Genomic DNA, 13,459 nt, shown 5'->3' on the forward strand with positions numbered 1-13,459 from the left:
GCTAATTTCCGCCAAGCAATTCACGCTCTCCTTGAAAAGACGACAGCGAAGACGTTTTTTTTTTAGTAGGCAGGTACGAGTACTTTTCTCGCGCCGTTTACTCGGATGCTGATACTTTTATCGTGACAAATCAGCACCAGGTAGCAAGCATATACGAGTGCTTTTGAGTACACCAAATTATCGCTGAAAAAATATACTGGTACTTTTCTCCGACTCTCACACGGTAGGTAACCATGTGTGTAAAGTTTCTTAGCCATCTTTCATAGAGACGTAACCACCGCGCTGTCGATAATGTTTTTTTTTCAACTCCTTGTGTAAAAATTTCATAGAAAATAACCGGTCCGGTAAAATAAATCCCCTTAGTGGATAGGTAAACGTACCAGTTACATAATTAGCGGTAAATTCATTAAGAGAATTAATATTAATGCTTGACCACATTGGAATATATATATTATCCTTTTCAAAAATGCTTCTAAAAGAAGTTGCACAATGGGGGCGTTCACATTTGTAATTACACGTTCCAAGCAAGTTGCTATTCGCGTAATTTCGCGTTTAAAAATAATTATCAGCAAATTACAACGTACCTACTACCTAGGTATTTAATCACTTGTCGGAAAAATGTACCTACAGTGTGGTAAAGAAAGAGAAAAAATCTATTGTCGTCAATTATTAACATCAGGTTGGCAGAAAAACGCTTTCAAATAGCAAAAAGCCTTACGCTAGCGTATAAACTTGTATACATTATAATGCATGCGAAAGTGAAAAGGACGATCGTCATTTCAAAAAGTGATGTTTCCATGTAACTCGAATGCAGCTGTGGAAGTGCAAAAATTACCAGTATTTTTCCTATTGTTTTAAAAGAATTTCACAAGTTTAAATGAAATTATCCGCATGTACTTAAAAAGGCATGGGACATGAATTATCAAATGGCATGCCATCCGGTCGATAGTGATAAATGAAGAAATTACTTACTCCGTGTATGAAAATTTCCACCTAAAAAAAGTACGCAATATGGAGTTCCCAGAAAAATAAGACGAGTTGGTACAACCACATCAAAAAATCACCAAGTAGTTGTACTATGTTCTAAACTGAAATGGAGAGGCAATGATTAAACGGTCGTGGAAACATTCGAATGGACAACCGAACCTTTGAAACACAAAAACTTTCGCAAGTTTACAAAATCCCAAAAGGATTGTAAGATACGAAACATCCAATATGGTCTTAGAAATGAAGTTGGAATCCAGGCCCAACTTGGTAGAATTACGAATTTTCTCCATCTCTACCTTACTTTTTCTACGTTATAATATGACCTTGAAAAAGAAGCGAAAGCGAAAAATCTTTCAAAAATACAAATTTTCCTGATGAATGACGACGCACTCAAAGTGAAAAGAGATGAAGCTATTGATAAGAGTCTTCAAATAAATGTTATTTTCGAAAAAAAAACTCATTTTTTGCAATTTCTCCCCATAAGGTATATTTTACCCAGGAAAAGCAAACACCCTAAAAATACGATTTTGGATTTCTGCATCTCCCTGATATAATGAGATCCAAATCTGAGATCACTTTTAAGGTGGGAAAAGAGGGTTGAAAAGTTGCAAATCCCGAAAATCAAAATTTACTAGTACATTACCTATTTCTAGTGTTAAAGAAAATAATTAGAAACTTGTTTTTCAACTTCGATCTATCAATTCCAAATTCGTATTCAGCGAATCAAATAGCCCTGATTTAGACTCATCAGATTCTAGTTCTTCACAATTTTTCTCTTCATTTACTAACCACAGACAATTTGAAAAAATTATTATAAAAAACGTAAATCTGAACTTTTAAGCAAAACGAACATAGTTCTACGCCTTCAGCAAATTAACCTGAGAGGTTTTTAAAATTAAAGTTGGTAAATAGATTCAGAGAGAATACCTTAGATGAGCCCTCTGGAGGTTTGCATTTATCAATTTCTCTCTACCGCGTTCCACACCATCACTCTCTCAAATTGACTCACAAGGCTGAAATTTGGTATGCATGATATCTAAATGTGCCTTTTAGGCTTGTATGTAGGCCTAATTATTTGGTGCCAAATCCAAGATGCAGGATTATTCACCATCCGCGCCTGAATTGAGAATACCTAGCTAGACTGCTACCTCTCCGTTGTGGCATATAGACTTAAATCTCATGGTTTGATATTTTATCTTGCGTCAAATTGAAACTAATGAGCAATGATTCCCAATAAATAGAAAAAGAAACTCGGGTAGGTAGGTAATTAAATAACCTCGAAGGGAAGCAATTCAGCGAATCCATTTTATGCAAACCATAGAGGACCACTATAAGTACCTACGCGTACAAAAGAAAATTCGAGAAAACTTTCATTTCAAAACATAAAAAATTTGTAAATTTCATCATAACGTTTTAAATAAATATCTATAATTACAATTGGTAACTTTTTTAAAGCAGGTACTCCTTATTTAGCCTCAGCCACTCGAAAAAAATATCTCAAGTAAGGAACAGAAATGAACGTAAAAATGCTGCGCTAAAAGCACACCATCGTTTTAGTTAATTACCTACTAACGAGTTGAACAAGTAATTTAATTTTTAATTCTTCTTCTTTCAAATTCTTAAAACCAAGCTGATAACTAAATATAAATGACTTTTTTCCAGTCTTGGGAATGGGAGGAAAAAAAATCAATTTTTTTAAAACCAAAAATGTACTTTTAGGTTTAATTTAGAAAAGGGGTTATTAATTTTGTCTTTGCACATTTCGTAACAAATGCAAGATTATGCAAATTAATTTGAAAAAAATCCCCCTTTATTATTTCTTTGAACGCAATTTTTTTTTGCTTTTTTCTCCTTACAGCATTAGAGGTTTTATAATACATACCTTAGTTCACCATTTCCTTAGTAAATCATTTTAAGCGTATAAAAATAAACTTTGATGAATAAGAGCAATGCTTCAGACGACAAGATAGGAATTTTCGCTTTCTAACGCATTTTGAGTAACGAAAAGATCAAATATTCAACAATATGCGCGCTTTAATCAAACTCAGGTGTTATATCCTCTCGTATGCACCAGATACATAGTTAGTTACATACCTACTTACTCTTAGTGCTAGTTTATTTTATCTCGTTTTCGTTACTCTTGTTAGAATCGTTATTGGATATGAATATGATCATTCGATAAGTTATGTTGGTATACGTATACATAAGTACATATACATACGTATACGCGTGCATAACGTCTACAGTTACTACATCAGGCCTGTTTGTAAAGTCAATGTTGTAAAAATAAATTGGTATTGGGTGCCTGAGAGTGAGAAATAGGTACGCGCGCTCTCCAGTATTTTGAATGACTTATATGTACTTACAGCCCTTACAGGGAATGTACGGACTGAAAAATTGTGCGTAAAAACTTTGGATTTTGACCAATTTCATGGAAGTACCTAAATTCATTTTGAATTAATCTAGTGTCTCATAAAAAATTTGAGACTCTTATAGTGCAGGAGATTCGGCATGTTACCGGGAAAAAATTGTTACAAAAGGTTTTTTTGGCTCAATGTATTATATAAGGTGTCCTAAAAAACATATCCAAAATCCGCTGAAATCCGCGCAGGCGTTCACCCCTTTTTTGAAGCTTTTGGGGACGCCCCACCCCCCTAAAATGAGTTGTGGTAAAAATTGCAAACGAGGTGTCAAAAAGCATTAGAATTTCACGCTGAACACGAATATCACATTTATTTTTCCATATTTTGACTTTTAGTTCGAGTTTAGAGGCTCAAAAGTTGAAAAAATGTCATCTTTTGAAATTTTGTCCAAAATTTACCGATTTTAACGGAGTTTTAGGAACAAAACGGCTTTAAATGGTCAATTTGAACGGGAAAATGTTTTATAGAAGGTGGTGGGAGAAGATAAAAGGATAGTTGTGTCATATTCAAGGTCAATTGATTATCCAGAGCCATAAATCAAGTGTCAGAAATCGGATAAAATGCGACATTTACTCTCGTTTTTTTTTTGCTCTAGCCAATTAGCATCACAACCCGCTCTAATTGTCAAAAAAATTCCAATTTAGATTTATTGCAAAATTGACCCCGCCATCCCCACCTCTGTGTATGCTCCGAACACCATAAACCTCAAGCAAATACTCGAAGTGGTCAAAACCTGCTCTTATAGTCCTGTTGGGCAATACTATGGAAATAGCGGTAATTACACAAAAAATAATTGTCCAGGCAGAAATTATTTACAATTAAGACATTCAGTAAAATCGCAACAAACGTGATACCATTTCGCAAATTTGAATCCAGTCTCACCCTTACTAATAATAGTAGGTTTTTAGGTGGCTAGGTACTTATTTAAAAATGCAAATTATGTAAAAAAAAAATGCATAAATAAAAATTTAACCTAAAAATCATGAAATTTTCCACATTTCTGCAATGAAAGACATTGGATAATTATGCATCACTGTAAGTATTGATGGTAAAATCACATAAAATGAAGTGCCTTACTGTTAAATATGAAAATATAATGAAATTATGAGTCGCCATTACCACTCCTTCCGTTTAAATCAAACTTTTTTGGTACCTGTGTACTTATCTATACTTCATGTGATAGAAAGTGAATTGCAGCATTTATTAATTTGACCATGCGCCTAACTATAATAGGATTTTAAAATCTAATTATGTAGTTATGAATCATCTCTTCACTTCCTTTTTCCACATTTTCCTCGAAATTGTTTACCTATGCACATTTAATTGCTTTGTAATAATTACCCAAACCGGAGTTTAGTGATGTTGTCAAAAAATTGATGAGCCTATTATTATTGGGAGTGTTGTTGGCGAATAGTGAATCCCAATTTTTGAAGTAGGTAATCTTATTATGATCGTCTGTGTAAAAAAAAGGAAACAAAAACTTTTTTTTGAAGATTCTCAATTGATAGCCTGTATAACGATTCCTTGTTCAATAATTTTAATGTAGGCCTATTTCGAATTTGGTTTCCATTTCTTATCATTTGTAGGTTTAAACGTTGAACAGACGGAAACCGGGAAAGTTGAATAGATATTTTTATCTCATTTTCAAAAAATTCTCAATTTTCTCGTTATAAAATTTCATTGAAAAATATACTAAGCCATCCCTTTTACAATTCAAAGTCATCAAAAATTGTTCCATTAAGGCTAGGTTGAAAATTTTCTAGTTCCACAAAAGTAAACAAATTTGTCCAATATTTTCCCAGGCACAACAGCAGTACCTTTGACTCCTTTTCTTCTTCAATTTTTCGGCAATTAACACAGACTACAACATATGAACATACCTACGTTGCAACATAAGTTGAGACAGCTAAGTGCAGGTTTTGACCACTTTGAGTATTTGCTCGAGGTTTATGGTGTTCGGAGCATACACAGAGGTGGGGATGGCGGGGTCAATTTTGCAATAAATCTAAATTGGAATTTTTTTGACAATTAGAGCGGGTTGTGATGCTAATTGGCTAGAGCAAAAAAAAAACGAGAGTAAATGTCGCATTTTATCCGATTTCTGACACTTGATTTATGGCTCTGGATAATCAATTGACCTTGAATATGACACAAGTATCCTTTTATCTTCTCCCACCACCTTCTATAAAACATTTTCCCGTTCAAATTGACCATTTAAAGCCGTTTTGTTCCTAAAACTCCGTTAAAATCGGTAAATTTTGGACAAAATTTCAAAAAATGACATTTTTTCAACTTTTGAGCCTCTAAACTCGAACTAAAAGTCAAAATATGGAAAAATAAATGTGATATTCGTGTTCAGCGTGAAATTCTAATGCTTTTTGACACCTCGTTTGCAATTTTTACCACAACTCATTCCCAGTTGACCACATGCTAGCAAAAAGCTAGCGTTTTATTCGCGTTTTGATAAGTTGCTAGCAATTTACTCGCTTTTTGTGGCCAGCAATAATTGTCTCGCTAAAAGTAAGCGATTTTCTTGCAGTTTTTCGCTAGCAAATTCAATTCTAGCAATTTTCGAGCTGTTTTCCAGCGACTCTCAGCTAGCTTTTACTTCAATTTAACTTGCTCGCCTTATGCTAGCGTATTACTGGCGGATACTTGCTCGCAATTCTATGCTAGGACAGTTCAAGCAATATTCTCGCATATCTCAGCTAGCTTTTACTTCACTTCATACATGCTCGCCTGATGCTAGCGTATCAGTGATGGATACTTGCTTGCAATTCTATGCCAAGAAAGTTCAAGCAATATTCTCGCATATCTCAGCTAGCTTTTGCCTCACTCTATACCTGCTCGCTTAATGCCAGCGTATCACTGACTAATATGTACCTGCTCACAGTTTTATGATAGGAAACTTCAGGTAATATTCTTGCATCTCTGAGCTAGCATTTACTTAGCCATCTGGCTCTAGAAAAATGTAAGCATATCTCTAGTTTCTGCATCTGGTGACTTGGCGTTTTCTTTGTAGTCAAATGATAGGAACGTGCTACCAGATCTTACGCATTTCTCACCAATAAACCTTTTTCTGCGTTATTTATTGTAGCAAAATGCGAGCAAGTATCTTTTCCATCCCTCAGGCGCATACAAAAATCATTAAAAATATTCCTGCATATGACAATAGGAGTAATTGCACCCCCCCCCCCCGCCGATCTTCCGGGGCAACTTTTTTCTTTAAGGGGACAGCAAAATTTCATCAAATGGACATGGAAAGCTGTAATTTACTCTACACTCCAATTTTAACACCTTCTGAAGACGACTTCAGGTGGGTTCAAGTCATTTTAGAGCCTCCAGTAGGCTTTTGAAACTTGAAATTCCCACAACATTAATTTATCAATTGGAGTTGGCAAGCTGAAATTTACTTCGCAGGTTTCAAATGGTTTTGAAGCTTCCAGCTACTTTTAGGAAATTCCAATTTTCCAAAAAACGCCATACAACCTTCGAAAAGTCGCTGGAGGCTCCAAAACGACTTGAAATCCACAAGCAGTCGACTTCGTAGCGTATTAAAATTAGTTTGCAGAATAAATTTCGACTCTCCATCTCATTGTCAGTTTAATGAAATTTTGTGAAAATTTAAAGTTTCAAAAATCTGCTGGAGGCTCCAGTAATTTTCAAAAAGGTCGTTGGATGCTCTTAAAATGACATTAAATCCACCAGAAGTCGTTTTCAGAGGGTGTTAAAATTGGAGTGTAGAGTAAATTTCAGCTTTCCATCTCCATTTGGCATTTGATGAGATTCTGTGAAAATTTAAAGTTTCAAAAATCTGCTGGAGGCTTCAGGAATTTTCAAAAAGTCGCTGGAGGATCCAAAACGACTTGAAATTCACCAATAGTCAACTTCGTAGCGTATTGAAATTAGTTTTCAGAATAAATTTGAGCTTTACACCTTCAATTTGAGTTTCAAAAATCTGCTGGAGGCTCCAGAACTGCTCAAAACAAGTTAAAACCGTTTCCCATCGATTTGGCATGTCGAAAATAGGGTATATCCCAAATTTCAGGTTTCTTGGTCAATTTGGTAAAATTTTGATTTTTTCTCACATTTTGGCCAAAATTTGTTTTTTGAAAATTCACCAAAAATCGAAAAAGGTACTTTACCATTTGAAATTTTGACAGGTGATGAATTTTTGCATGATCTTTCGATCTACGTTTGTAAGGTTTGAAAAATTTCGTGCACGTCCTATGTTGAAACGCAAAATCTGCGATTTCGGCTGACCTTTCAATCAAAATGGCCGCCATTTTGTAAGTAAGGCCAATTTTTTTCAGCAAGTTTGCTTTAAAATGTTCCTTAGGATGTCCCCTTTAAGGAAAAAGTTGTCCCGGAGGATCGGCAGGGGGTGCAATTACTCCCATTGCCGTGGACTAAAATGTTGTTCAAATGTTTTTGAAATTTTTCATTTTCATGGTTTGTTTGATATACTTCATTTTCAAATTTTAAATTTTGACAATTTTTCTATTTAAAAAAAAACTTCATTTTTTATTTAATAAAGAGATTTTTCAACCTAAGCGCTAGCATAATGCTAGCGAATTGCTAGCGTCGATCTCTCTCATGGTATAGTTTGCTACTCTTAGATAAAGTGTGTCATCAAGTTGAATATAAGCTCAAGGTGGTATCTTGTTGAAAAGTAAGAAGAGTGACATCACTCTTCTTATACTATCCCAAGATGCTAGCGTTATGCTAGCTCTGAGCTGGGACAGTCGCCTAATTTTTGGAATTTCCTGGAAAACTACCACCTGCTTAAGGTAAACACCCAGAATTTTTAAAAATTAACTAATAGTAATTACTTTACTGATCAAAGTTTTTCTATGCTAGCAAAATGCTAGCTTCTTGCTAGCATAATTTGCGCTAGCAAATGGTGCCGGAATATGAGACACTTTTTGCAAAAATTGCTAGCAAATCAGTCGCGATTTAGTCGTATGTACGTAGCAGAATGCAGAGCAAAGTGCCAACAAAATGCTAGCTTTTTGCTAGCTTTGTGCCGGCTACGTGCTAGCTATTTGTGCGCAATTCTGCTACTCTAATGCGACCTAATCGCAACTGATTTGCTAGCATTTTTTTAAAAAAGTGTCTCAAATTCCGGCACCATTTACGCTAGCACAAAATTTGCTAGCATTTGGTCAACTGGGTTTTAGGGGGGTGGGGCGTCCCCAAAAGCTTCAAAAAAGGGGTGAACGCCTGCGCGGATTTCAGCGGATTTTGGATATGTTTTTTAGGACACCTTATATAATACATTGAGCCAAAAAAACATTTTGTAACAATTTTTTCCCGGTTCAGCTAATTTTTGGCTTAAATCTTCTGCACTATTAGGTGAAAGAAGGGAAAAGCTGAGTGTCCGCAGTAAGGTAATTTTTGAAAAAGCGCAGATTTCCCAATTTATCACTTCTTTCAAAATTTGTAAAGAAAATTACCTACACGATTTCTGATCCCTGGAAGTGTGCGATTTTAGCTTCTGTAAGTAGCTAAATACCTACCTCACTAATAACTATGTATAACGAGAACTGGATTACACATCGATAGTTTTGTGATATAAATTTGAGAGTTTTAAGATTTATTTATTTTGTTGTTGAGATATTCCAAGCACAAATTCAAAAGTTCATCTTTATTAGAACATGGGTTTACTAGGACCTCATACATGATCCTCCCCAAATATTTGAAAATTTTGTCCCCATAATAATATTATGGGGACAAATCGCATTTATTCTTACATCATCGAGGAACGTAAAATGTTTCTTCGTCGCTGTGCTTGACTACACTTCATTCGAAGGCAAGTGAAAAAAATTGAGAAGGATCTTTGAAAATGGGCTCATCAAGTGAAACCACCGTACAGAGTATACTATAATTATTACCTATAGCAACTAAAACATTATCAAAAAATTGTAATTTTGAAACAGAGCTTTGGCTGGAAGAATGAGGATCAGGCCACACAGATCAACATATAAGTACTAAATTTATATCACGTCTGTTTGAATCTATCCTACACCACCAGCTGTTGTCTAAATTCGAAAAAAAAATCTTGACTCAGATACCTACAATACCAATAAACCAATTCAAATTACGCTGTAAACTTCACTTAAATTCAATTCACGAGTACTTTAATTCAAAATAACCGGTAACCAAACCAACCAAACACAATTTCCGTTCACAAATGGACGATGGTCCTAATTGATACAATTCATACGTAAAGGGTGCCCAGAAATATCCGGTACCCCTGAAAATGTTTTCTGCCAAATACTTCGGTTGGTCACAGTGAATGATAATAATGATAGCACATGATTGGTTGTTGGACTGGAGAGATAACATTCCACCAATCATATGCATCTATTTCACGTTCACGCCGCCAACCTATATTTTTAATGAAAAACTTTCTTTGGGGTACCCGATATTTCTGGGCACCCGGTAGGCTATACGTGCACGTTAGGAACCACGACAACCACGTGCTAGCAACATTGACACTGCATACGGAGTGTTCTGCTCGCACCTCTTTCAAGATAAATTTTACCTAAATGCTAAATGCTACACCTCCCGTATACGCTGAAATACCTATGAGTATAAATTTCATTCACTAACAGATAGGCAAAGCACATGGACAGTCACTTTGAAAGTTGAAAAGTTCATAAGTGTAGGACTGTAAGCATAATACTCGTAATTTGAAAAAATCACCAGTGACAAACTGAACGTCAAATTGAAACACAAGGCGACTTTTGAACTTGTGTACTTTGTAATTGTTATGTGCTAATAAAAACTGGTACTCGCGTATAAAAAATAGGCGGTTTTTTGCTTGTTTGAAATCAAAGGACATTTTTTTTCTCATCTCATTTCGGAGGGCCAGTATTAGGAAAAACTGAAATTGGCAACCCTGAATATTTACCACTTCAACATCACCACCACCACAAACCACAATCAAGTTATTTTCTTAGAAAGTTAAGAAACTTACCCATAATAATTGGAAAGCTACCGGAAATGAACAAACACAACAAACTCAAATGCTGGATCATTTTTCATAATAAGTAAATACACAAATGTTCGCAACAGTTGAAAAAAGCCGCCAAAATTTCACGTTGCGAATGTAATGATCATAACAGACACGTTACTTTTTCCACGCACCTACGTAAGTATTTCAATAATTTAAAAAATATCACAGGAATAAATTTTTAACGCGCTCGAAGTTGTCGATAAGTTAAATGAAGAGCAGCAACCGCATAAATTATCATTCCGGCGATAACGAAAATGCAAGATACGTATTAACAAAAAACAGAAACTGAAAACTTCGGATTCAAATGAGGAGGAACAAGCACGCGGCAATGATAAACTAATAAAACCATCCTTTTCTACGTAAATCCGACGAAAGACGAAACTCGAAACGCAATACAGCAACACTGACAACCTTCGTGGCGACAAGAATGTTGTAGACTAACGTCAGAGTACTCGTATTATCTGCGATAGCGTTCGTGGTGTTATGTTTCGACTCAGTCAGATGGACGAGGTGTTTTCCCCTGCTGCAGTGCATTTTACTATCCTTCGAATTGAAATCGAAAATTAAATTGTGATACATTGCATTAGTTTAGTAGCAACGACGTTTATCACTGATGAGTGATGATTCCCATATTATATTATGCAATTCTTAAAACATCTCATTTACCTATAATACATGGTTCCTTATAGGCCTACAGGCCGTACAGGGTGCCCAGAAATATCGAGTACCCCAAATTCATTAATATAGGTTGGCAACGTGAAATAGATGCATATGATCAACATCAGATGTTGGCAACTTGGCATATGATTATTGATTGGTGGAATGTTATCTCTCCAGTCCAACAACCAATCATGTGCTATCATTATTAATTATTATCATTCACTGTGACCAACCGAAGTATTTTAGTAGAAAACTTTTTTAGGGGTACTCGATATTTCTGGGCACCTTGTACGTACTAGTTTAGGTTAGTTGATTGCACTGCACGAAACGATTACAACCTTTGCGCAGCGTGTGTAGCAAGAATTTGCAATACTTACCAGAAAAAAAATCACCCTGGAAAATTTTTTCAATATACGTATACCTATGTAAAGGGTTATCACTAATAATTCAAATTTGCTACAATCGAAAACTGACTGTTTTAAAACTAGTTGAATTGTACATACATACATTTTTTAAAGTATTCGCCTTCGCCTTCTAGTACCTACATATTTAGTATTTCTAAATTATTGCATCCAGAAAATATCTGTTGCGGCCTTCTGGTAAAAAAAAAGGAATGTTGTTTAAATTCTTGAATTACAAATTTTTGAAAAATTCCGCCTTCGCTTCGCTCAGACCTTTTTGTTTTTTTTTCAAGATTGGAATTTCAATAAAACTCATTCAAATTCAAAAAAATGTTGAAGCCAATAAATAAACTCTTCACATAAAAAATTTTGTTTTTCAAGTCTCAAAATTCAAATTTTGAAAATCTTTGGCCCTCGCTTCGCTCGAGGTTATCTGTTTCTCTTTTTCAAAATTAAAAAACTTCAGGTTTCAAGCCCACAAAAGTTTTAAAAAGGAAATTAAAATTTTTGTAAGTCGTGTATACATGATACTTACCTGTTAATTGCCAAAACTGTCATTTTATCCATTATTTTACTTTAAAAGTTAAGTACTAGCCCCCCTCCCCCCTACCTTCCAAAAAAACTCTCGTTTTGTTCCTTTATTAATTATTACACCTGGGAAAAATCAACTCTTTTTTTGTGTAACCAATCCTATGTAGTTTCGCTACGTCCAAGTGTAACCAACATGACGATACAAAAAGTAGAAATCGTCATTAGATAAATTCATTTATAAAGAAAATATGAAAAATACATGAAAAAATAGACATTTATAAATTTCGCGAATTCGCGTACATAAAAAATAATAAGAAAAAATTAAAGAACATTGAGGTACAATGAATTGAAAAGGAATGAAAAAAAAAATGAATTTTTAGCGAGTACATAAACAAAAATCAAAAAACCGAGCACAGCCAAATATTATTGAGAAAATTCGCGAATGCCTCGAAAAATTGGAAAATTTATCAGATAAGTTTGGAATAACAATTTTGGCCGTTGCACCCATTTATGTAACCAACATGACGATACAAAAAGTAGAAATCGTCATTAGATAAATTCATTTATAAAGAAAACATGAAAAGTACATGAAACAAATAGACATTATATAAATTTCGCGAATTTGCGTAAGTACATAAAAAAATTATAAGAAAAAGTACATTGACGAACCAACGAATTGAAAAGGAATGAAAAAAAAAATGAAATTTTAGCGAGTACATAAACAAAAATCAAAAAACCGAGCACAGCCAAATATTATTGAGAAAATTCGCGAATGCCTCGAAAAATTGGAAAATTTATCAGATAAGTTTGGAATAACAATTTTGGCCGTTGCATATGCCCCCTGGCTAATTCAAATTTCTCAAAGCAAGCTTAGAGAAAATTGAATTGACCATAGATGAAAATAACAAAATTGTGAAATAATAATAAACAATCAAAAATTACCTAAATTAATTTTATCGCGTTCTAAATTAAACAAAACAATAAATTTAAAAAAAAAAAAAAACAAAAATATATAGGACAATATTAAGTATGAGGAAAAAGAGACAAAAACCGGGAGACATCATGGAAAAATAAAAAAATAGGAGAAGAGAGTGACACCAACGTGAGACTCGCGTAGATGGAAAACAACGAGCCTGCACCATGGTCTGCCACCTTCTCTGGAATGTAAGGCTTGGACAAAAGTCCCTCACCCCATTCCAGAGAGTAGGAAAGGAAAACGAAGGAAAACGAAAAGATTAATTGGAAAAAACTAGGAAGAAAAACTGGAAAGTTGGAAAATTGGATCAGAAAGATGTGCATAGAAATGCCACTAAATCAGAAAAAATTAATCATTTTCATTTTGAGAATAAAAATTAATTGATCAGAAAAATCATTAACTTAGAGCAGTTTGAGCGAATAAATTTACAGAGGAAAGCGAATCATAAAGATCTGAAAAA

General features: G+C 34.5%; 1 protein-coding gene and 1 long non-coding RNA gene across 4 annotated transcripts in view; one reads left to right on the forward strand and one right to left on the reverse strand.

The window, feature by feature from the left end:
- Positions 1–10,890, reverse strand: part of LOC135831770 (nephrin-like) — a 67,920-nt gene extending 57,030 nt beyond the window's left edge. For all 3 annotated transcript variants that reach the window (XM_065344517.1, XM_065344516.1, XM_065344518.1), the window contains exon 1: positions 10,393–10,890. In XM_065344517.1, coding sequence (XP_065200589.1) covers positions 10,393–10,453 — 61 coding nt within the window. In that variant the 5' untranslated portion in view covers positions 10,454–10,890. The remainder of the gene's footprint in view (positions 1–10,392) is intronic.
- The window catches only part of LOC135831773 (uncharacterized), a 334,614-nt gene that overhangs the window by 171,531 nt on the left and 149,624 nt on the right, over positions 1–13,459 (forward strand). The gene's annotated exons all lie outside the window — the stretch shown is intronic.

This window comes from Planococcus citri, chromosome 1 (genome assembly GCF_950023065.1).
Source record: "Planococcus citri chromosome 1, ihPlaCitr1.1, whole genome shotgun sequence".
Lineage (NCBI taxonomy): Eukaryota > Metazoa > Arthropoda > Insecta > Hemiptera > Pseudococcidae > Planococcus > Planococcus citri.